The sequence below is a fragment of the Anabrus simplex genome, chromosome 3, assembly GCF_040414725.1.
Source record: "Anabrus simplex isolate iqAnaSimp1 chromosome 3, ASM4041472v1, whole genome shotgun sequence".
Taxonomy (NCBI): domain Eukaryota; kingdom Metazoa; phylum Arthropoda; class Insecta; order Orthoptera; family Tettigoniidae; genus Anabrus; species Anabrus simplex.
In genome coordinates this window covers 449,286,023-449,312,604 of record NC_090267.1, presented here as the reverse complement: position 1 = coordinate 449,312,604, position 26,582 = coordinate 449,286,023, and the positions used below count along the sequence as shown (strand labels likewise).

General features: G+C 37.4%; 1 protein-coding gene across 5 annotated transcripts in view; it reads left to right on the top strand.

The window, feature by feature from the left end:
* Positions 1–26,582, top strand: part of Bap170 (Brahma associated protein 170kD) — a 484,022-nt gene that overhangs the window by 343,400 nt on the left and 114,040 nt on the right. For 2 of the 5 annotated variants that reach the window (XM_067143531.2, XM_067143529.2), the window contains exon 11: positions 5,334–5,462. The exons of 1 other annotated variant lie outside the window; for it this stretch is intronic. In XM_067143531.2, the coding sequence (XP_066999632.2) occupies positions 5,334–5,462 (129 nt within the window). Of the gene's footprint in view, positions 1–5,333; positions 5,547–26,582 lie in introns of all 5 variants that reach the window. 2 more of the 5 variants (XM_067143528.2, XM_067143527.2) reach the window with 1 other exon arrangement.

The window sequence follows — 26,582 nt, the reverse complement described above, 5'->3', positions numbered from 1 at the left end:
CATATAATTTTATCTGCATTAAACATTATTTATATTATGTACTTTGAACATTTTTTGCAGTGGTCTTATATTTTTCAAGGTCTTCTTTGTTGCTTGCAATTTGTATGATGGTTAACTGTAAAAGTGTTTTGCTCTCATTGTTTTTGCTCCATTGCATAGTTGATTGAAGACTGTGATAACCATATTGACTTTTCAAGAAATTAATGATACATCATTCCAATGTGTCTGAATTACGTGTATCAGTATGAGAAAGGTGCGTAGAGTACTTTCCTATCAGATTTACCACGCATTAGGGACAAGTAAATTTTATATATTCTTCCAGAAATATTTAGCAATGAGCTGACAGAATACTGGCTTGAAACTGAGGGAGTATGAGTGAACAAAACACTGGTCAGTTCTTCCTTTCACATTAATCACCCATTTGTCTGTTCTTCATAATCTCTCTCCTTTCTGAATCTATAGGTGCTTTATTACTAAGATTTCATATAAACTAAAGATAAAAATGGTGTTTTGTTTTGTCTGCTAAGTATTGCGTACTTCTTCTAAGTCCTTCTGTTATAGCAACAGCGTTGCTTGTGCAAAACATTATAGTTGAACGTCGATGTCTCAAACTTCCTTTTTCCTATTCGTCACATGTATTTGCTCTCTGTTACCTGAAATTCAATAATAGCCAAACCTCGATATCTCGAACCTTCATTACTATAATTTTCAGTATCTTGTAATAATTTAAATTTCCCTGCAGTCTCTTCTATTCTTAATGTGTATTTATTTCTATATTACTCAAAGTTCAATTACACAAATTTCTCAAAGGAGACGTTTCCTCCATAGAAGCTGAAAATATTCTGTAAATCGAATTTTGTACATCATTTACTATGGAATACAGCATTTAATGTTTGTGTGTCATTGTTCCTTCACGTACTACAGTATATCTTCCCATCAGACGTCAGTATGTTTACATAGTGGCTATCTGTCCATCCATGGTACATTGACCATAGGCAGTTGGAGCTGCATGAACCCTCTCGTAGATGGTCAGTAGACCAGACATTAAGTGCATTGACTATTCTTTGATCCTAGGTACAAAGTCGGTCAAATGTAAATGTTTTTTACAGCAATAAATGTTGTTGAGAACTATGTGGAAGAAAAGAAGCTTCAGTGTGGTGGGGGAAAAAAAACAAAAACAAAGGGAAAAATCCATTAGGTGCTCTTTTTTTTTTTTTAAAAAAAAGGTGTCAACGAAGGCATGTTTATGTTCCTCTACTCTATGTATTCTGTCTTCAACGATGAAGATATATTTATGTTCCTCTACTATATGTATTCTGTCTTTAATGACTTTGTACAATAATTGTTGTAATCAAAATGATAAAGTACGTTGAGGTTTTTATATGCTTAAATTTATTACAGTATCAACATGTAGTTACGTATGATTTGATTACGTTCATTCCTCAAAGGCGGAAATTCTCTGTATCTCAAAATTTCGATAATTTGGAATAAAATTAAGTTCCTGAGGTGATTAGAGATATCGAGGTTCGACTGTACACAAATTTATCTATTTCTCAAAGCAGAAAATAATCTGTAACTTGAATTTTGTACAACATTAACTATGCAATACAACATTTATAGTTTGTGTTTTATTGTTTCTAAATGTACTACGTCTTCTCAGCCGACCTTGGTATCTTTAGTATGGTAAGGCTCTATTGGTCATCCCCCTGCATTACATCGGTACTAGGAACACCTGCAGTGTCTTTTTCACCAGTCATTCAGTGTCTGCTTACAGCCTTGGAAAAACGGTAAGTGATATATCTTTTCAGTGAAGATCTTTCAAGTGATAAGTGAAGTGGAGAAAGTCTGAAAAAGAAAAAAAATATATGGCAGCTTGCAGATAAAGGCAAGATACACCTGGCGATAGATGAATCAGATTTCCACCACAGCAGAAGACATTTGAAACATCACGTTTCCTGGAGCTTGAAGAAGCTGAGATTTTAGTAGGTGACTGGAATAACATTCCAATCACCAGAAGTGATGCAGAGCACAGTTCTCTGCAAAATGTAAAGAATTTCACCTTATTTTCTTGACACGGCATAAGCCCAAAAGCCTATACAGTATCTTGTCTATAAGTACGGGCTGTGAAAGCATCAGTGGCAACACCAGAGGTTAGTTTGTGAACAAGCAGAAAAATTTGCTTAAGACTTCAGTTTTGAACGAAAGAAAGGGTTACGATAATTCTGGGAGCTAATGTGAGTGGGACTGAGAACTAAAACTTCTAGTGATAAGAAAATCAGCAAAGCCTCACTGTTTTTGTGGGTGTAAAGTCATTACTGGTCAGTTATGAAAGCAACAGGAAGTTCATTTAGGAATCTCAGCTGCATGTTATTGAAAAAATTGTCAGTGTGAAGGGAGGAATTTTTTTTTTTTAATTAAAAAAAAAAGTTTTTTGAAAACTGCCCCGTTCACCCCAAGGTGCTCAGTCAGGAGTTGAAGGTACTGTGCTTGGTCTTCTTGCCACAGAACTTAACATCCAAACTACAGCCCATAGACTGAGGGTGATCAAAATATTGGAGCTGTTCAAAGCCTAAGAAGAGTCGAATCTGAGGCATCATTAACCTTGTAAGTGCTGAGTTACCAGTTACTGCTTGGTACCTCAGTGCTGAGTTTTTTCATTCATATGTAAAAAAATTGTAGAAGCATTAATTTTTAACTTATAAATGGGGTAATTAGCTTAACATGTTTATAAATGTTGGTTCTTTATAAATCTAAATGCAGATGGAAAATCCTACACTTACGTTCAATATTATATTGAGAGAAACCAAATTACACTTTTTGTGCCCACGTGTACATTATCTTTATACAAAGTAAAGGGCCTAAAATAAAATTATTTCCTAAAATCTGTAGACAACTAATACATGCAACTCTTTACAAATACATAAGTCCATTTTTTAAAATACTTTCTAAACCCGGAATGTGGTGATAGCTCAATGTTTTCCACCAGGTGTTTGTGATATGATTTGATTTATCAACACTGGCACACAAGTTTTTTAAAAATCAATGATTTTGGGGTTGTCATCAAGCACTACTTGGCTCCCAGAGTCTGTCAATTACTTGAAAATCTGGTCAAGAAAAGTCATCCGTCCGACACAAAAATAGTGATGAAACGCCTTTCAAACTCACTGTGTTTTTCTTCCTTCATTTAGAAGTAGGCTCTGTTTCTTTCTCGGTTACTATATTTTCAGCACTCTCTGTATCACTCTCACTTTCAAAATCACTTAACAATTCATTAAAATCATCATTTTCATCATCATTTTCAGCTGTGGTTAATAACTGGAATGTTCTTTGATCCGAAATAACATTGCTGCGAGAGCAGCTAGCTTATTGTTCCGCCATGCTTGTTTACATTACAGATGAACTCTACAGATGTGTACAAAAAGCTCTGTAAGTTACCTCCTGAAGCTATAAGCCATGATCAGTTAGTTCTACATAATGCCCAACAGATGGCAGAACATACCAGAGATTGAATCTGCACTCGAGAATGATCCATTATTAGACATTAGAAATTTTCCAGCTTCGGGACAAATATTTCAGGTTCCCTATGGGAATCAACATTTATATCACTCGAGAATGAACCGGAAAACTAAAAAAAAATGAAATTTCACATTCACCATCTATAGACGGGCGCAGCAGTGCTGGACCGGCCACATCAGCACATCTATAGGCAGGCGTAGCACTCATTGGTTAACAGATGTCAGTTTAGTAGTCGGTAACAATGCACTGCAAGTTGTTTGTTGATGTGAAGGAGAAAACAATTGTCCACTTCTACCCAAAAGCAGGATTTTCAAAAGGTGACTCAGGAGCTCCTACACATGAAGAGGAGGAAGTCACACTTGTTCCTGAAGAATGAATGGAGTATCAGCAGCTTGTTAATTGTGAAGCTGATTTTGAGGTGTATGTTAATGTGGACTCTGACATTGTGGCTGAGCATCCTACGGATAGAACTATCTTCAGTACTGCTGCTAGTGATGATGATGATGATACCCAACAAGACGACTTGCAAGATTTGGAGCTGCATGAGCCCTCTCCTATACCGTCATTACACCAGATGGTAAGTGTAGTGGCTAATCTTCTCTACTACATATAGAGTCAGTTGAACGTCAGTTTACAGCAATAACTCTTAAGAACTATGTGAAAGAAAAGAAGCTGAAGATTAACCCTTACGTTACAACATTCAAATTTAGTTGAATGATATTTTTTTCCTTTCACTGCAATATTTGACTAGTGTCCACTTCCAAGGAAATATATCTCATAGTTTATGTTGTTATACTTTATTCCTTAAACCAGAAAAACAGTACTTTGGCGGTGAAGTGCTGCCAGGTCGCTTTCTAGAGGAGTTTGATTGGCTATTAAGCCCATGCATTTTTAATACTGTAATACAGTTTTTGAGTGTCCTTGTTCGTATGTGTTAAGCAAGTTTTAATTTACATGTGTGTTTTAGAGTATCTCTGAAACCTAATGTCTAAAATAAGCGTTGTTATTGTCCAGTAATGGCTATTATATACTCTAGTTCCTATTTCCCCCGATACATGCATAGCACATAAAAGAATGGATTTGAAACTATTAATTTTTTGCCTTATGATTGCATTCTTTCATGAATGGGTCAACAATTAATTGTGTAAGTATAAAAAACTACAAAAAAAAAAAACAGAAGAAACTAAAGGAGTTGTTTTCCAGGATGTTAAGGTGGGGGGGGTATGTTTCACTGCTGTGTGTATTCTGTTTTCTGCAAGTTCCTATAATGAGTGTTTAATTAAAGTGATAAAAATACTTTGAGTTTGTTATTTGGTTAAATGACACTATACACAGAATCAGCGCGTTGGTACATATGATTTGATTATGTGCTATGTATGATAAGATATGGGAATTCTGTATATCTTGAAATTTTGACAACTCAAAATAAAATTTAGCTCCTGAGATGATTTGAGATATCGAGGTTCGACTATAAATATAATTCTATCTCTTTGTATTGTTTAATTCTCTGGGCATGTTTATGTGTTTGGTATCATGTCTGCATTTTCTTGTGATGGAGTAAAATTTGAGATTTTTTAAATTTTTTTTGACCTGGGATGTGTTTTTTGTCAAGGGTTATAATGTAGTCAGTGTCACAAGCCTAGAATCAGTGTATTGATCTCTGTATGGTGATGTAATCTAATTTTAATAAGAGAGGAGAGGAGTCCTTGGCAGTTAATGGAAGACCTTGAAGGTATGTGATCACTGTTGTAGTAATTTTTTTTTTTTTTCAATTGAGTTTGTCATTATTTGGTTGTGTCACTGTTGCTACTATGAAGGTTCTGGCTCACCCCCATTTGAGTCAAGCCCTGCTGGGGAGCGGTGGGGGTGGGGGTCAGACCCCTAAGGAAGGGGCAGCGACTGGCCCCAGCAGTACGTCCCTCATCAAGAGCCTGCTGGCCACTAAGGTAATGCCTGGTGCAGCCGAGTGCATGGGCATGCAGCCTGCGCCTGCCGTGTGTGCATCCGATAATCAGCCACCACCACAGCAGGTAAACGGACCTTCCTTCTGGTCTAATATGGTTAGCAGAAGCTAGCTACACTTCATACCGTACATGGCAAACACTTTCATTTTAGAGATCAGAAAGGTCCCCCTTTCCCAGAATCCTTGATCTATTCTTTTCCTGAAACCTAGCTGCTATTTGTTGTGGTTAAGTTGATAGGGCTGGTAATAGGATACCTGTACATTGAAAATTTTGTTATTGGTGCCATAATATCATCCTTGTGAATGATTTACGAAAAGTTGATCCTTATCATTGCAAGCACCACAATTACAGACCAAGAAGAATAACTTCCACGTCGAGATATTTTGTGGCATGGGAAGATTTTTTTAATATCTTTTACTGATGCGTGTTTCACCAGTGCATTTAGATGTACAGTAAAACCTCATTAAGATGTTTCTGCAGGGGACAAGGAAAGAGAACGTGTTAAATGAAAAAATGTAGTATGAAGACATGAATAAAAACTGTCCAACAGGGACGTCGAAACACTTGATAAAACTTTTTTTTTTTACATGCGTGTTTTTTACGTTGTGTATGTATGGATACAGTGAAAGCTGTATCAACTGTTTCTAAAGATGAGAGGAGAGTATTAAAATGTGTGGGAAAAAGGAGAAAACCAGTATGAAAACCTTTTTCATTTGAGCTTATTAAATAGCAACAGTGTGCATAGAATACCACAACAAATACGAAAAAATTTGCCCTGGGGCCCATAAAAGTATCAGCATATTATTGGAGATCACATTTTTTCTGAAACAAATGTTACTTGAAATCTTAGATTTCGGATCAGTGAGTTATTAAACATTGTTTTCTGGTCACATTCTTTGACCATGAATTACTGGAGGTTTCATGTGGGCATTTGGCTGCTATCTTCAATGCGATAACACTTCAACTGACTCAAGTCAAAACTCGAAGGTGCGAGTTTCAACATTCACACCACCTCTACGTGCTTGAAGATAGGGATGCCTGTCCCCTTTCTTGATTTTATTTTTGTCTCCATTAGTAAGCAATCTCACGACTTTTTCCGTATCCATAAGTAGACTACTAAAAGACAAATAAGCACCATGTTAGTCAACAACACATGATAATGTTCCTAATCCGTAGGTAGGCTACCACGCAACAGATATTCGGTACTCTTCACTGTATCACACAGCACAGAATAAATTTCTACCTTCTGACTGGAATATGAAATACAAGCACAATCAGGCTCACTAGGTTATTCAGCAATCTCGCTTTTTTACCAACGAGCAAAACTGAAATTCCGTGAGGCTAACAGCTTGCTTCCTGAAGGTACAGTTCAGGAATTCAAGGTCTTTCCCGTTATTGTGCAACTTTCCCCAACCCGCCTTCCGTGGCCAAGGATCTTACCTGTGTCGGAAATCACATTAATTTCGCAAGGAATGACGAAGAACATTTTCAGCGCTAGGAAAAATATGATCGTACTGGGTGGTAATAGCAAAAATTTGTGACGTGATAAGTAAGGAACAGTATTTTTATATAGATTTAATACCACGGGAATTGGGACTTGGAAATTATGACATGCTAAGTGAGAAAACATCTTAATGAGGAACACACTAATGAAGTTTCAATGTATTTGACTCTAAATGTTGTATAAGGCAAGGATGTGGATGCTGAAAGAGCTGCAGACTTGGTTATTTATCCAAGAATTAAAATCATTGTTATAGTTGGTCAGAGGATAAATATGTTACTAACAAGAAAGCAGTGCATTTCACAAAACTTAAACTGTTTCACTTCTTTTCCAGTACCTGTAGTGTCTTACGAGTTCATTAATAGCAATAAAAATACGGCACTTTCTGCTCCAACTTGTTACCGTTTACAAAATATTACACTGGCATTTTTCAAATATTTAAATTATAAAAGTTAAGTTTAATATTACCCTCTTTGACACCCCAGTAAAATCATAGCAAACTTTGTAAATAAGCTGTTAGCTTCATAAATCATTATTATTGTTACAGATATACTTGCTTTTTGTAATACTGTATAATTTTTGGGAATATTTGTTCTTAACATGCAGTTGCCTTGGAAACTTATAACCATCTAATGTACACAATGTGTACCCAAGTGAGAACTCAGAAATAGTACTTCTGTTAATTTTACACCTTTCCATCAGGTAGAAGAATTCATGGATTATTTCTCTGCCCAGTTTGATTCATCAAAAAACTCGTATTTAAAATGTTTCCTTTATTGTTATCATCATATGAAAATCTTGCTGCTAATGTAATCTATCAAGAACTTGTAATCTGTTAAGTCTTCATTATTTTACTCCAACATGTTTAAAATATCCAAATAATTGTTGGATGGTTAGTATTCCTCCTCCTCATTTTATTACATTTGGAAACTTAAGATTACACAAGACAACTACTTCATTTATATCTTTTTGCACTTCCACCATGTATAAGGTAAAGATCGTGGAGTGTGGAGTTAAGTTAGAGAGAGAAAATCCACAAGCTGACCTAGAACAAGGTACTATACGGTAACAGCATCAAAGTGATAGTAATGTACTTAATGGCATTCCGATTTCCACACTATTTATATTGGGATAAAATTTGCTTACATATTTTTTAATTTTGAAATTCCCCTGTTGTACAGCCTTCCCTGGTGAGGAATACTTTATTTTTCTTCCCATATACTGTATAAGCTTTCCCGTTATTTCAAACATTTATTATGAAAAACTGATGATTGAGCTTGTTTTTGTTTGATATGTTTAAATTACAAAATTATAGTCAGGATGACTAAGCCATCCACATTTATTAGTATCGAGAAAGTTGATTAGAAACTGCAGTATCTCTTTAAGATGCGTTTGTTTGTACTTGGAAAACAAAATTCACTCATCTTTTTATTTTGGGACATAAAATATGTTGAAGGGATAACAAAGGGCACCTCTTGAGATTCATTCTACTCGACAATAAAACTAAACTGGTCTTGCTAAAAGTCATGTGCACAAAGATGGTAGTAGAGTACCAGTTATTGAGAATAGTTCCATTAAATATTCATACTAAACAATTTGAAGAATGGAATGCATTAATGGTATTATTTTCCAAAGAGATATTTTAAATTAAATTGCGACTACCAAATGAAGTATCCCTTCAGTAGCAGAGACGAATTTGTACAGCGTATGGATTTGTAGAAATATATGTCTCACCTTATCTCGTAAAATTAGTATGCTAGGTATCCTTTCCAGAATCAAATGAGGCTAACCTGTCCAAAAAAAGGTCCTTGTGTTTGGTGGTGGAATATTGTATTTTGCTACTGCATGATGTAGAAGTTTGTAATCAATAATCGGTATTACATTGAATTGCAATATTAATATACTACTATCATAGTTGCGTAGCTTGAAAAGTTTTCAATTAACACTTTCTAATTCATCAGTAATTTTAATGGCTCTCATGTTACGTATCTTGCAGCATCCTTGTAGGTAAGTATAAGCTTCCTTTATTTCCTATGGCATTCCTTCCTTCATTAGTTCAAATCCTATATGAGCTGTCAAATCATGTGATGCAGAACTACTAGGGTAAAATTACATTTTTAATGGTGCATAGAACATTTGCCGTAGAGGTATTATTTTACTGTGTGTAAACTATTTCTACTAATTTAGTTAAAAGACAAAAATCTATAGTCATAACTTCTGGGTATTTTTAGGCCAGAGAACTTTAATATATTACTCTTGAAGATGAGATTAAGAATTTCTTGTTTTGAGAAAGGAAAAATACAAAAAAGGCGGACATTTTATGATGAAAAATTTGAATGCTAATTGAACTTTATATTTAAGTCTAACAACATGTTAGATGATTGACTTTGTATGCTTGACCTTTCAGCAAGACCATTACCGTATTTACATTTCTGATCAGTGACTTGAGTTAGTTGCTATCAAGAATAACTTCCAGAGGTTTTCCATGTAATGAAGTATGTTACATTACTGATTATTTTAAGGGCTTACTGCCATAAAGCCAGTTGTTTCAGTTTATTCAATTATGATTAGTACTGCAAATATATTTTAAATTTGTTATGTTTTGAGTTAGTATTTAAACAATTTGAGTTTCAGAATTACTATAGTTAACTTACAAGCTGCATGAATGCATAATGAATGACAAGTAACACCCAAAAGCTACTTCAACAGCAGAAGCAACAGAATCCGTGAAAACTCATTCTGAAGGATATCTTTTCCACAATGAGGAGCCAGACATAAATGTTGAAGTAAACCATTTTGTTCCAGAAACCTGTCTGTGACTGGTTAACAAAACACCCCTTTGAACACTTTTAAATTATTTTGTTCCCATTCATATCGGTTAGCACCTAGTGCTGCTGTTGATTATTTGGGAAACTCCCATTAAAATTTAATTTTGAAGAATCTAGGGTAATGCTTTTAATAAGGTTGAACTTTCATGTTTAAATTTCTCTTAAATTTGTAGAGTTTTCAAGTTGGACAAGAGCTCCCGTGGCTCAGGTGGCAGCGTGTCGGCCTTTCACCGCTGGGTTCCGTTGTTCAAATCCCGGTCACCCACCTGAGATTTGTGCTGGACAAAGCAGAGGCGGGACAGGTTTTCCTTCGGGTACTCCGGTTTTCCCTGTCATCTTTCATTCCAGCAACACTCTCCACTATCATTTCATTTCATCTGTCAGTCCTTAATCATTGCCCCAGAGGAGTGCAACAGGTTTTGGCAGCCGGCACAATTCATATCCTCGCCGCAAGATGGGGGCTTCATTCATTTCATCCCTGACCTGACCACTGACTGGCAAACAGGTTCTGGGTTTTCATTTTCAAGTTGGACAGTTTGTATGAAGAAATTTCGTTAGGGTATTGGAATTGCTAAAAGCTGTAATGTTGGCTCAAAATGGGTAGCTTTCTTTTTAAGAGTTAATTTAATGGTTGTACAGAATAAGTTAATTCTGTTATTGAATATTTTGAGTATTGGAAGTTTCATCTTATTTTCAATTTTACATTTTACTAATTGTTGACACGTGTACTTCAATATTGAAATTTGCTGATAGTAACTATAATTTCAGATCTTAAAGAGAGACTCTGAAACAGCAATCATGGTTCTACTGAAAGAGTTGGTCGTGTTATTAGGGTGAAACAGCAATCATGGTTCTACTGAAAGAGTTGGTTGTGTTATTAGGGTCGCACAGCTGTGAGCTTGCATTTGGCAGATAGTGGGTTTGAATACCACCGTCCTCAGTCCTGAAGATGGTTTTCTGTGGTTTCCCCATTTCACACGAGGCAAACGTGGCTGGGGCTGTACCTTAATTAAAACCACAGCCGCTACCTTCCCAGTCCTAGCACTTTCCCATCCTTGTGTCGCCCATGTATTAGTGCGATGTTAAACCACTGTCAGAAGCAAATCATGGTTCTTTTATTTTTCTATCTTCTTAAGGGAAGTAGTTGTAGCATTTTGTTTTTGATTGCTTTTCTGGTATGTTAAGAAGAATCTCAGGCAAGTGTGGCATTGTTTCTACTTAATTGTGCTAGGAACTTATTTTTAATTTCCTGATAGACCTACCTCGATCACACTCTCATTTTCTAACCTTGATTGTGTTAGGTTTGCAAGTCTTCATCATGTTCTCATCTTCCTTATTCCTTCCCTGTCTTTAAGCAGCCCCTCATTATTTGAGGGGTTTGAAATATTCATATCTCTGTTTCAAGTCATATAAATAACAGAAATGAACCAAAAAGTGACAGATCAAGACAATTGTTTGTTTCTTTCAATTACTAATATTCCTGCTTCATTTAATTTGAGAATAATGTAATTCTGTGCTGTGAAAGAACAGTTACAACTAAAATCAGTCTTTATTATTATTATTATTATTATTATTATTATTATTATTATTATTATTATTATTATTATTATTATTACTATTACTTTACAGTTTGTTTTATGTTGCACCGATACAGATAGGTCTTATGGCAATGATGGGATTGGAAGGGCTAGTAGTGGGGAGGAAGTGGCGGTGACCTTATTTAAAGCACACCTCCAGCATTTGCCTGGTGTGAAAATGGGAAACCACACAAAATCATTTTCAGTGCTACCGACAGTGGGGTTCAAACCCACTATTTCCCGAATGCAAGCTCACAGCTGCATGACCCTAACCACATGGCCAACTCGCTCGGTATATTCATCATCATCATCATCATCATCATCATCATCATCAATGTCCCACTCCATTTGCCCGGGTGTGGTTAACAAGCCTCCTCCACTCCTTCCTGTCCTTCCACTTTTCCTACTCCATTACTTCTGTCACATCCAGTCCAGCTTCATGTCCTTCCAAATCTGATCCATCCACCTTCTTCTCGGTCTTCCAATTGGTCTCTTTCCCTTAACTCCTTCCAATTCCCTCCTTGCTACCCGTTCCTTTCCCATTCTTTTTACATGTCTGAACCATCTCAGTCTAGCTTTCTGTATGTTCTGTACTAACGGTTCTATATTTAGCTCTTCTCTGATTTTAATATTTTGGATTCTATCTCTTCTTGTCTTTTAACCGATGTTCTTAAAAATTTAATTTCTACTGCTTTTATCTTACTACCTTGCCTCTTATTAGTTACCTGCGTTTCTAGTCCGTATGTTACAATTGCTATGAAATATTGTTTATATAATTTTTAATTTCATTCTCTTGGGTACTTTGTCATCCCATAAAAGCTCTCTGACTTGATGATAAAATGTTGTACCTTTACTTAATCTGTTATTAATTTTAGGGTTGATTTCATTACTTCCATTAATAATGCTCCCCGGATATGTAAACTGTTCTACATTCTCTAACCGTTCTCTGTCTATGTTCACTTGGCTTCTCTTTTTCTCTTTTCCACAGTGCATGACTATAGTTTTCTTTTTACTAATTGCCATTCCAAACTCCTTCAGATTTTCATTTGAAATGTAGTCTCCTTTGTACTTCCTTTTCTTCCTTTCCTCAAATCACCACATCATTTGCAAATACCAAAGCATTCACTTCATCACTACTGATACTCTGTTTTACACGTTTTATGATTTCATCCATCAATATAATAAACAATAATGGCGACTGCATTGCCTTGCTCGAGACTTCTTCTTAATATTTTTTAAATTATAAAATGTTTCAGTGTCACCACTCCCCACTTGTACACTGCTTTTACTCTCATGATACAACATTTTTATCTTGTTAATTAATGATTTTGTTACATTCCTTCTCTGTAGGCATTCCCATACATGTTTTCTCTTAACTTTTTCCAAATCCAAAATATGAATATGATTTCCTTGCTCCTTCCCAGATGTTTTTCCATTATCGTTCGCACTGTAAATATCAAGTCTATTGTTGATCTATTCGGTCTAAAGCTATATTATTCTTCCTCTAACTGTGTTTCTATTATATCCCTCAGTCTTTTGTCTATGACTTTCTCCATTATTTTTAGCCCATGTGATAATAGGGTTATACCTTTATAATTTTCAGATTCCTTCCTGTTTTTTGAACAGTGGTACAATACTTCCTTGTTGCCAATCTTCAGGAATCCTTTCATCATTCCATATGGCATTGAGGGCTCGGTATAGCCACTGTAGTCCGCTGCTTCCTGCTGCCTTAATCTTATCAGCATTGAATTTGTCTTTTCCACTTGCTTTACCTTTGGTCATTGCTTTCACTGCCCTTTCAAGTTCCAACCATGTTATTGGGTTCTCTTCTTTTTCTCCATCTATTATTTCCATTTTCTTATCTCCTTCCTGCAAGCAGTCATCCTCATTATAAAGTTTTTCAAAATATTTTGCCATCACCTTCTGAAGACCCTTTTCGTCATGTACTATGGATCCATCTTCTCTCTCTAATGCCTTGATTTTTTCTTGATTTATTCTTTTCAAGTTTATTACTCTATATAATAATTTCTGATTTCCACGACTATCTTGCCCAACATTTCTCCTTTTCTTCCTTGATACTCCTCTTTACTTGTAGTTTCAATTTTTTGTATTCCACATGTAACCTTTCTATCTTATTCTCATCCCTCTGATACATTTCTTGCTTTTCCTTATCCATCTCTTTCTTCACCATGGTCCTTTCTTTTATTTATCTTTTTAGTTTGTCTGTCCACCACCATGTCTCCTTTCCCTTAACCTTTGCTTTTGTTTTCCCACATACCTCAATTGCTGCTTCCACAAATGTCTGTCTTAAATTGTTCCACTCTTCTTCTCCACTTCGTATTTCTGTGTTAGGCAACTTCCTTTTTATCAAATCTTGGAATGCCATTCTTTTATCCTCCTCCTCCAATTCACAAATCCTGATCTTTGGTTTCTTCTTCAGTACAATTTTAGGGATTTTTACTTGTTTTAATTCCACAATTAATAATCTATGATCACCTTCCATACTTTCACTGGGGATTATCTTCATATTCATGACGTATCTTCCCCATTCTCGGTTTGTTATAAAATCGATGAGTGTTCCATACTGTCCATCCCGACTATATTGGCTAATCTTATGGCTATTCCTCTTCATAAACCATGTGGTCTTTATTATCAGGTTATTTCTGTACAAAAGTCCAACAGTTTCTCTCCATCTTCATTTCTATCGCCATACCCATGTGGGCCCAGAACATTCTCATATCCCATTCTATCAGTTCCCACATGGGCATTCAGATCTCCCATTATCATGATCCCATCTCCAACAAAGTGTGTTTCCAGTTCATTGAGGAAATCTTCTTTTCCTTCCACACTACATCCTCTCTGTGGAGCATACACCTGTACTATCTTCATTAGTTCCTTGTTTACATGTATGTGCATTATTATAATTCTTTCATTTACATACTCAACTTCAGCTATTGGTTCAACATTCTGATTTACTATAAATCCCACTCCATTTGTTTTCTCTTTACTGTTACCCATTCATTCCTTTCCCTCTCGATTTTAGTTCACTTAATCCCAGGATGTCGAGTTTTCGTCTCTCCAATAGGTCGGTCAATTCATTTTCCTTCCCATTCATTGTTAAAATATTTATTGTTCCTAATCAGGTTTTGTTCTCTGATCTAACACTTGCACAAACATCACCATGACCATCATACTGTGCATTTGAACACAAAGACTTCCATTTCCATGTTTAAACTTCCATCCGAGGCCTGTATTATAGTTGAAAGCAAGTACAGATTTACTCATCTGCTGACCTGCTAAGCCTAACACATCTGAGAATTTTCTTTCGGGGTTTACTCCGTTAGCCTTTGAAGATCCCTCTTCTCCACAAGGCAGTGGTTTCCTCTTCTAATTTTCCCCAGAGAGGATGGGTTGCCTCATCCACCATCTTCACCATTCTGAAGGTCTCCTCTGCCTAAGATGCTGTTAAGGTCTTCCCCCGTAACCCTGGGCATGTGTTCCACGTTATACCCCGTGAGACTGCGTCCCTGCCTGAACTTAGCTCTCCTTCACACCGGTCTACTGATGTGGAGGAAACCCACCCGCACAACGTGGCAAGAATTACTCAAGTGAAGGATAGGGAAGGTGACCCTATCTCCCTTGAGCAGGGTTAATGGTTGTGTATGATGCTACAACCAATGGCTATATTATTGTTATTATTATTATTATTATTATTATTATTATTATTATTATTATTATTATTATTATTATTATTGTTGTTGTTGTTGTTGTTGTTGTAAAGGGCTTCAGTAACTACTTCTTGTTCATTAATTTATTTTCTCGACTTTGGTATGTACGTTCTGTTCTTCCAACACAGTCGGATGCACACATTGCATTCAGTTATTCCTTACTTTCAACTCCATCCACCATCCTCTATAATTTCATCTGATATTACATCTAGTAATTTGTTTATCCGTGTTTCTTAGTCTAGAATACTATAATTTGATGAAGATTTGTCATTCATTTAATATCATCTTCTTAGTCTTCTCTCCAGTCTTGTCATGTACTTTTCTTTTCTTTCTTGCAATGTCTGTTCATGTTGTAACATAATTGTGAAATATACAGTACATGGATGATGTACAAGGTCGTCACCAATATATTTGCTATATTTTAAATGATGTAACCTTACATTTTGAAGTATTCGCTTTCTAAAATATATGTTCACTTTCATATTTTTAAAAACGTGTTCTAATTCAGACTGCTAGACATGAGACTAGACTTCTGATAAATTACCACATACAACAGCATCCAATTTATTGAGTTGTGTATATTGATGTTTCTCTGGTCTAATTTAAGAATGCTTTGTTGTTACTAATATCAGTGTAGTCAATAATCATTTAACCCCCAAGTTGTTCTGGTCTGTTAACACTAATGTTAATTTTTATTTATTTATTGTGCAACGGTGCAAAATAATTCAGATGTTTAACTCTGTATTCATATGCTGAAAAATTGTAACACTATTTTATCAATTCAAAGCATGGTCATGTTGCAGAACTACTTCTTACATTTGGAAAAATGAATGCAGAACACTTGGTATTAAAAATTCAAGTAGATATCTTGGATCTTGGCATGCTCCAACACATACTGATAATATACTAGGGTCTTAATTTGTTAACTTGCTTTATTTTAAAATTTTATTTTTACTGCTTTATTATTTCATATATATACATACATATGTTTAAAGAACATCTTAAGTTTCTAAGACATATTCTTATATTCATATAATGTAGGTAATTCAAAGGTAGAATGTTTATATATAATTGTTGAGTTTGGGAGAGGTAGCATTTTTAACATCAGAGCTGGTCACTGGAAATAACTTTCCACCTCCGCCTGTTGCATTACAAGGAAATGAATAGAAAATATATTATAATTTTCTAGCAAACTTATTTCAGTTTTATATAATTATGAAGAATTTCATAATATTTTTCCAGCATTATTAACTGTTAAATGAGTCGAATTACATAGTATCATGATATGGTGTGGGTATGAAAGGGAACATTGCTCTTCACACCTCAGTATGTCATATATACTTGTTCAGTATTCCACTATTGAATGATAAAAAATATGCTTAGTTGCATGTCATTGGGGTTTGATTTCATGCCTGAAAATTCAAACTGAAAATAAAAACAACAGTACAGTTATGGTTTTCATAATAATATATATTTAAATATTTGAGATCTGTGAAGTTCAGTCTTTAAATACATGCATCTATTTCATCATATTTTTGTGTTCAGTAGAATAATTTTCTTTCAGCAATCTTAACTGTGTGTTTTATCTGCAGAGAATTCTCCACTAGAACCAATAAGATCTGAGGTTGTAACTCATTTCATTTCCTGGAATACATATACCAATCTTTCACCCAATAAATATCATTACTTGCATAAACACAGTGCCACAATAATACAGGTTATGAGATTGATTCTACACACAGACACAGAGAGCAGATGTCAACCCTTAAAATGAATTTCCTTTGTTATTGTGCCTATATGCTAGTTCAATATATGAAATGTTGTTTTATAAGTATGATCTTGTAATACGAGGGTTGGAAAATGTGACATATACAGACGAAAGGACAAGGTGTTAACTACATGTGTGGACAATGAATAGCACTGAAATATCGTAACACACTAATTTATTACGGTAATATACAGGGCAATATGGCCTTCCTGGTGGAAAAGAATGACAATACAGTACGTAGAAAGTTGACATGACAAACCTGGGCTTAAAGACCCTCAAAGTAGTCCCCTGCTACTGACGCCACACGCTGCCAACGATGTGGGGGGGCGCTGAATACCATCTGCCTTAGCATTTCCCGCACCATGTGTGAATCGAGTCACCTGTTGGTGCACAGCATTAGCAATGTCCTCTCGTGTTGCAAACCGCCTACCACATAGTGGTTCCTTAATCTTTCGAATGAAGTCAAAATCACAGGGCGGAATGTCGGGAGAGTACGGTGGTTGCTCCAATTCTTCCCATCTCCAACGTTGCAGTCACTCTGCTTTATGTGGTTTTGCATTGTCGTGCAGGATTATTGCACTGTCCACAAGATCCGGACGTTTCTCCCGAACGCCACGTCGTACCTGTCGTACCTGTCGCACCAGGAAGTCTCTGTAGTACTGTGCGGTCACTGTTCTACCATGTGGAACAAAGTGGCAAACAATGATAACCCTGACGTCATACATGATGATCACCATCAGTTTGACCGGGGAAGGATTCTGACGGACCTTCTGCCTCCTTGGTGATCCAACCTGTCGCCATTCCGCGGACTGACGTTTCAGTTCTGGTTTGTATGCCTGGCCCAAAATTCATCGATGGCAATTATTCGTCACAAGAATTGATTGTCGTCCTGTTGCCAGCGTGCAAGGTGGTCGGAGCAGATTGCATAGTGCACCCACCTTTGAACTTCCGTCGGTGCATGCGGTACCCAACGCGATGCGATTTTGTGCAGTTGCAGGATTATGCAGTATCCTGTGGACGGTGTGTTTCTCGATGCCACTTGCCCTCTCTAACTCCAGTAGCGTCCATCGTTTGTCTTCATCCAGGAGCTGCTTGATGACGGCACGTGCCACGTCGGTTCGCACACTGATAGGTCGTCCTGAACGTTGCTCATCACTGGTTGACACATGTCCTTGCCGAAACTTTCTTACCCACCGTGCTACTGTACGGTATGGTAGGGCATTATTCCCAAGGGCTTCCACTAATTCACTGTGACATTCCATCACATTTCTCCCTCGGAGAACGGCTATTTTGATGTAAGCGCGCTGCTCAACATGGGTTACGTCCATCTTGCACGACACTCACCAACTGACTGATTTCACAGCCCTCGCTGCGCTACTACCAGCTATCACAGAGCCATCTGTTCTACATACACACTATGCCTGCAGAACTTCCACACGACACTTATACGTTTGTGATCCGTTCACATATCTACAAGAGAAAAAAAATAGTTGCCATGACTTTTGCCCCAATCCTCGTATATTTTTAGAAAAAATTAGACAGAAGAATAACTTGTCAGATATATATTTGGGAATGACTACAAAGTTATTTGAAAAACAAAAAACAACATGCAAGCATTCATTTGATGAGGCATACTCGTGTCCTTGTCTTAAGGGAACCTGGAAGTGTGAAAGTATTAAAAAATTACATTTTTGTTTTTTATTGCAATAAATTCTCCTAAGTTTTCTGAACAAAATGGTAGATTTAAAAAAGATACTACATGCATATTTAGGTCTTAAAAAAAATAAATTTCTTCAATAAATATCACACATAGAAAGCTGAAATGGTTAACTTAATTAATGTTATTGGCTTTATGTTCCACTAACTACTTTCATGGTTTTTGGAGATGCTGAGGTGCCGGAATTTAGTCCAGCAGGAGTTCTTTTATGCACCCATAAATCTACAGACATGAGGCTGACATATTTGAGCAGCTTCAAATAGCACAAGACTGATCCAGGATCGAACATGCCAAATTGGGGTCAGGAGGCCAGCACCTCTAACTGTCTGATCCATTCAGCCTGGCAAATTTGGAATATATATATTTTAGAGATACAGTGAAACCTTGGAATGCGAGTAACTTGGTCTATGAGTGTTTTGCAAGACGAGCAAACATTTTAAATAAATTGTAACTTGATAAGCGAGTGAGGTTCCCCAATACGAGCGTCACGTGTGCCTACATTTTCCCCTCCCCTGTGCCTTTGTTGAATGGATGAACGAGGTCTTTGGTCCTGTAGTGAAGAAATACCTTTCAGAAAATAATAGGCCTCTCAAAAGTCTTGCTGGTTATGGACAATGCTCCTGTTCATCCTCCAGGCCTTGAGGCCTTACTGGAGGAATTCAAGTTCGTTAAGGTTAAGTTCATTCCCCCCAACACTACTCCACTACTTCAGCCTATGGATCAGCAAGTCATTTTGAACTTCAAGAAGCTATACACCAAATCACTATTTCAGCGATGCTTCGAAGTGACCGAAGAAACAAAACTTACCCTCCGAGAGTTTGGGAGAAATCATTTCCCCACCGTGAACTCACTGAAGATCATCGATAAAGCCTGGGATGGAGTCACCAAGGGAACTCTCACTTCCGCTTATGGAAAGCTGTGGCCTGACTGTGTTCTTGGACGTGACTTTGAGGGGATTCTTGGTGAAAATAAACCGCCGATTGTCGATGAAATTGTGTCCTTAGGGAAGAGTATGGGGTTGGAGGTGAATGATGTGGACATTCGAGGGCTGGTGGAAGAACATAGCCAGGAACCGTCCACCAACAAACTGATGGACCTGCATTGCAAACAACAGGAGGTGGTGGTGGAGGAGATCTCGCGCAGGGAAGAGGAGGAGGAAAAATCAGTGGAATCTCTCACTTCACCTGGGATTCAAGAGAAGTGCAAAATGTGAGAAAGGGTGCAAAATTTTGTAGAAAAACACCACCCGAATAAGGCTGTAGTAGTACAAGCGATGAACCAGTTCAATGACAATGCAATGTCACATTTTCAAGAAATCCTTAAAAGCCAAAAGCAACAGGGTTTATTTTATTATTGTTTACATGAGTGTGTGTTACACAGACATACATTAATTGGAAGTATTTAAAAGAAACAATTTCGGTTACATCTTGAAAGTTTGTTCTTATCTCAAGTTCATCTGTTTTGTTTTTGTGATTAATTCAACTTCCTTTGTGTACTGCATACCTGCTAGCATTCCCAATTTAGGCAGGAGACTCCCGATTTTCGACAGTTTTTCCTGCCTCATGATTATTCTATTCTTTCTTCCGATTTTAGCTCATTTTTTGGTGAACTTCAAACATTTGTTTTCAAATCTCGCCATTTCAGCTTTGTACGCTAGTGTCTGGAAGTCTTTCGGTCATTCGCCGCTTTCAAATGAAATGTCGACATTTATTAATGTGAGAAATGTGCGCGAATTTGCAATGTTTATTGAAACCTGTATATTGCGACCCGTATATCGATTGTCAATCTCTCATTCTCGTGTGCTATGTTCGTGTTTGTTCACATCAGTCTATTCGATTCTAGAGACTAATCGCCAGATTTGGAGTCTTTTTTAGTAATGTGGTGACAGAATTTCAAAGATAGCAACTAGTGACTTTTCTAGAAATTTTAGAAGCCATTTGGAGACAATTCTGGCAAATTTGAATTCATTACTTGATGAAAATAGCATTGCGCTTCGCATAATCATTTGGACGCATGATACAGTATATTAATCTATGCATTTGCTATTTGCTAAGTAATGACATCTAAGTGCAGGACTGATTCACTCGTGTGGAGCATGAGTTCATACTATTTTCGGTACGCTTATCAAAGACCGATCATCTCACTCGCATACTTCCTATGAGGAAATAGAGATACGTAATTTTTTTAGCCTTGTAACCTCGTATAGCAGCAGTTGGGTTTTGAGACAATAAGTGTTATAATTTATACCGTAGTACTCCTATATTGTGCAAGACATGTAGAATATGCAGTTTTGACCAATTGTATCTCCTAATTTTTGGTTTTGTTAAGTTGGCAGGTATGGTACTGTCTTCGATATATGTTAATTGTGGATGTAGGAAAGAAAGGGTGGAAAGCTTGATGCTTTACATTGAAAGAGGTCCATGATATATGTTATGTCTGTTACCACATTATGCTTTCTCCACCGCATGCAATTGAAGCAATTTGATACAAACCAATAACTAATATATTGGGTCTCTTGCATAAAAATACGTAAAGCCTGATAAGTGATTCCTTAAGCTGATTAGTGAATATTTTTCAGAATAAGCTATTACTTGGAAGTTAATTTGATAAGATCTGCCTTTTACTTAAAAGTAAATACTGGAAATATTATAAGGAATCAAGTAATTACTTCCATACTTGAAATGTCGGTTGCTGGAGCCAGCATATTTGGACAGGTCATGACATGCTTTCAGGAAACCATAAATAAATGGGCAGAAAATGCCTGGCTTCAATATGTCCACTTCCGGCCGTGTTGTGTGAACGCACACTTACGAAATGTATAGTTTCCTGTAATTTGCAATTCTGCACCTTTTTTGCATTGGGCTGATTATTTCTAAGGGAAGTGCCAGTACCCTGTATTTAAATAAAACAAAGCATTTTCTACCTTGACAAGAAAGAAAAACAAAATAAAAATTAAAAATACTAAATATAGCAAAGTTTTAAGAAGCATAGATGAGTGTGTGCGCGCAGGGTACCAGCCTATTATCCTTCCCCCCCCCCCCCCCCAAAAAAAAAAACACGTGCATACTTGCCCATCTGTACATACTTTGGTAACATTATTGGTTTTTTTTTCTGTTTTTATATTATTTTTTGTTCTGATGGTTATTTCATGTTAAAAAATATTGTTGTTGACCTCCAGGGTGCTTAATTTTATTAGATATACTGTCTTCTTCTTCTTCTTTCCCTTTTTGCTGTTAGGTGTCGGGACATTTCAGCCATTTACTAAAGATTCTTCTAAAGTTAAAAACTTCATGATTGTTTCGTATTGAATAGAGAAATAAGATGTACAATATTATAGGGAAGGATCCAGCTTTCAATACTCCGTAGTAAGTTGAACTAAGAAGTAGTTACAACCTGTTTATTGGGACCGGTTTCAACACATTTCAAGTGTCATCATCAGCCAATTAGCGAAGATCTTAAAACAACTAATATATTGAACACAGGCAAAAAAATTAACATTGTATCATATCGTAGCAATTCAGTTAATGTTCAAAACACAATAATCACAGTCAAGAGAGTAAACAGAACATCACTACCTTGCGCCGAAAACAAATATAGTTGAAGTTCATAAGCAGATCAAGTATGCACTTATGTAAAGTCGTTGCTAGGCAGGTCTTGTAGGCATTTGTTTCTCCGGCCGAAGAGTAAAAGGTGACGTGAATGAAGTCTTAGGAAAACAGTGTAGGATTTAATTTCGTCAAATTCAAAGTGGATATATAGGTTTTAAAATAATTTAAAACTTTAAAAAAAAATAAAGCCAAAAAAAAAAATTTAAAAATAGGAAGAAATAACGAAAGAAATACGAGGTTCAACTCGAAACAACTTGCCGTAGTAATTGATAAAGAAATGATGAATTGTTATTAGAAGAAATACAATTGGGCAACAATCCTTTATATAACACTAATTCGAGGAAAAAGAGGAAGAGAACCGACACTTCGAAAAATGAAGATATCGGTTAAAAGAAGACAAGGGCCACGAAGGGCATGAAAATGAAAGACTCCCTAGCCCTCGCAAACCTAATAGCATCGGGGTCGGAAAAGAACAAGAGTTGACCAAGGGAGGTCGGACAGGATAGATGAAAGTGAGGAGCCTGGCACAAGTAAGTGGAAGCAATGCTAGGACTCAGCTAAGGGCCCCGTGGTCGCCAACCTACGCTCCGAAGTTCAGAGCCCCTGGGGGATGAAGGGTGGGAAGGAAAGAAAAATGGAAGGGATCCGATACTTCGAAAAATGAAGATATCAGCCAAAGGAAGACAAGGGCCACGAAGGGCGTGAAAATGAAAGACTCCCTAGCCCTCGGAAACCTAATAGCGTCGGGGTCGGAAAGGAACAAGAGTTGACCAAGGGAGGTCGGACAGGATAGATGAAAGTGAGGAGCTTGGCACAAGTAAGTGGAAGCAATGCCAGGACTCGGCTAAGGGCACCGTGGTCGCCAACCCACGCTCCGAAGTTGAGAGCCCCTGGGGGATGGAGCGTGGGAAGGAAAGAAAAATGGAAGGGATCCGATACTTCGAAAAAAGAAGATATCAGCCAAAGGAAGGCAAGGGCCACGAAGGGCGTGAAAATGAAAGACTCCCTAGCCCTCGGAAACCTAAAAGCGTCGGGGTCGGAAAGGAACAAGAGTTGACCAAGGGAGGTCGGACAGGATAGATGAAAGTGAGGTGCCTGGCACAAGTAAGTGGAAGCAATGCCAGGATTCAGCTAAGGGCCCCATGGTCGCCAACCCACGCTCCGAAGTTCAGAGCCCCTTAGGGGGGGGGGGAGGGGGGAACTAAGGAGGGTCAAGGGGGGTGTTGCGGAAGGGGGAAGTGGTATGAGAGGGTATTGTGTAAATTGTGAAAGATTGATTCCTTATTTGTTGACTTCAGGTTATTTAAAAAGGAGATGAGAAAATCGAAAAGGGCATTGGGTTTCTCAGAAATATCATTCAGATTTAGATTTGGATTGAAAAACTGGTCAAGGTGTATAAAACAGTTTTCGGTGATGTCTAGGAGAGGGCCTTTATTTAGAGTGCTGAGAATTTCAATATCCTGGTTTATTGTAGTGAAAGCATGTTTGTGTCATGTATGTGTTGTCCCACTGCCAAAAATCTGTTGTGCTTTATTGCATTAACGTGTTCAAAGTACCTAATTTTGAAGTTGCTACCAGTTTGACCTATGTAAGAAGAATTACAGTTGTGGCACTTAAAACGGTATACGCCTGATTTAGAAAAGACACTTGTTCTATTTAAGGAGTGGGAGTTATGTAATAATTCAAGGTTTCTATTATTAGTTCGAAAAGAAATCATGGTATTGTGTTTTTTGAAGACATTAGCTATACTATAGGTATTTGTATTGAATGTGAATGTGGTGTAAGCAGCTGGTTTGGGAATATCTTTTAAGAGTGTTGTGTTAGGGCGGTGTCTAAATTTGTTAATGATTTGTTCAATAAAATAAGAATTATAACCGTTAAATTTGGCAATAGAGCGGATGATGTTTAGTTCTTTGTTTAAGTTATCCTTTGATAGTGGAATTTTGAAGGCGCGGTTAACCATACTGTTGTATGAAGCACGTTTATGTGACTGTGGGTGAAAAGAGTCTTGTTTTATGGTATTAGCTGTATGTGTGGGTTTTCTATAAATCATATATGAGAATGAGGAAGGTAATCTGTTTATTGTTATGTCTAGAAAATTAATTGATTTGTTTGATTCTGTTTCAAGAGTGAATTTAATATGTGGATCAATTTTATTGAGGCTATTAAGAGTAGAAGCTGCATTGAAAACTCTTATCATCCAGTATAACAAATTTGTCATCCACATATCTAGCCCAAAATAATACTCAATACCCTCTCATGCCACTTCCCCCTTCCGCAACACCCCCTTGACCCTCCTTAGTTCCCCCCCCCCAAGGGGCTCTGAACTTCGGAGCGTGGGTTGGCGACCACGGGGCCCTTAGCTGAGTCCTGGCATTGCTTCCACTTACTTGTGCTAAGCTCCTCACTTTCATCTATCTTGTCCGACCTCCCTTGGTCAACTCTTGTTCCTTTCCGACCCCGACGCTATTAGGTTTCCGAGGGCTAGGGAGTCTTTCATTTTCACGCCCTTCGTGGCCCTTGTCTTCCTTTGGCTGATATCTTCATTTTTCGAAGTATCGGATCCCTTCCATTTTTCTTTCCTTCCCACCCTCCATCCCCCAGGGGCTCTGAACTTCGGAGCGTAGGTTGGCGACCACGGGGCCCTTAGCTGAGTCCTAGCATTGCCTCCACTTACTTGTGCCAGGCTCCTCACTTTCATCTATCCTGTCCGACCTCCCTTGGTCAACTCTTGTTCTTTTCCGACCCCTATGCTATTAGGTTTGCGAGGGCTAGGGAGTCTTTCATTTTCACGCCCTTCGTGGCCCTTGTCTTCCTTTAACCGATATCTTCATTTTTCGAAGTGTCGGTTCTCTTCCTCTTTTTCCTCGAATTAGTGTTATATAAAGGATTGTTGCCCAATTGTATTTCCTCTAATAACAATAACCACCACCACCACCATCACCACCCTCTAATAAACGTTCCCCACCTCCTTTCTCTATTTATCATTTCTTTATCAATTACTACGGCAAGTTGTTTCGAGTTGAACCTCGTATTTCTTTCATTATTTCTTCCTATTTTTAAATATATATTTTTTTGGCTTTATTTTTTTTAAAGTTTTAAATTATTTTAAAACCTATATATCCACTTTGAATTTGACGAAATTAAATCCTACACTGTTTTCCTAAGACTTCATTCACGTCACCTTTTACTCTTCGGCCGGAGAAACAAATGCCTACAAGACCTGCCTAGCAACGACTTTACATAAGTGCATACTTGATCTGCTTATGAACTTCAACTATATTTGTTTTCGGCGCAAGGTAGTGATGTTCTGTTTACTCTCTTGACTGTGATTATTGTGTTTTGAACATTAACTGAATTGCTACGATATGATACAATGTTAATTTTTGCCTGTGTTCAATATATTAGTTGTTTTAAGATCTTCGCTAATTGGCTGATGATGACACTTGAAATGTGTTGAAACCGGTCACAGTAAACAGGTTGTAACTACTTTTTAGTTCAACTTACTACGGAGTATTGAAAGCTGGATCCTTCCCTATAATATTGTACATCTTAAAGATTCTTCTGTCGTGCGCCATTCTCTGAACCTCACTCAGGGTCTTCCCTCGCTTCCTGATCAATCCCAAGTTGTACTCCTCCCATTCAATCCGTGGCCTCCCTCATGTTCTTCTTCCTGTTGGTCTGGCTCGCCACACCTGCTTCGCTTTCCTTTCAACTTCCATTCATTCTAGGTGACCAGTCCAGCCCAATCCTCTCCTCTCAGTGACATCCATTATTGGCTCCTGCTGAAGCTCATCTCTCACTGTGGTGTTTGTAATATGGTCTCTTTGAGTTTTCCCGGCAACTTTCCGCAAATATCTCATCTCAGCGGCAACCAAACGGCTCTCCAGTTTTTTATGCACTGTCCAACTCTCTGCACTATACATTAGGGTTGGCAGGTACACGGCATGATATACCCGCATAATTATAATAATTTCTTTCTTCCCTATGATTGTGTTGTTTATACCATAGTAAACTTGATTAACTTTTCTAATTCTGTTGTTTATTTCTGCCTCTAATTTTCCATCCTCTCTGAAAATGGTGCCCAGATACTCAATTTGTTCTACTTGCTCAATATCCTCATTGTTCCACTTGATCTGAAGCTGTACTTTTTCTCCTTTGGTGGCCTGCATGACCTTGGTTTTGCTCGCATTCACTTCCATCCGATGGTCCTGGAAGGCAGTAAAGGCATAAGCCCATTCTGTAAGAGCTTGTTGGAGATCCTCCTCTTTCCCAGCCAAAATCAGAATGTCGCCTGCATAGACCAAGGATTGGACATATATTGGTCTCATGTTCCAGTTGCCAACCTTAATTCTTGTAGTTCTTCTTTTACACT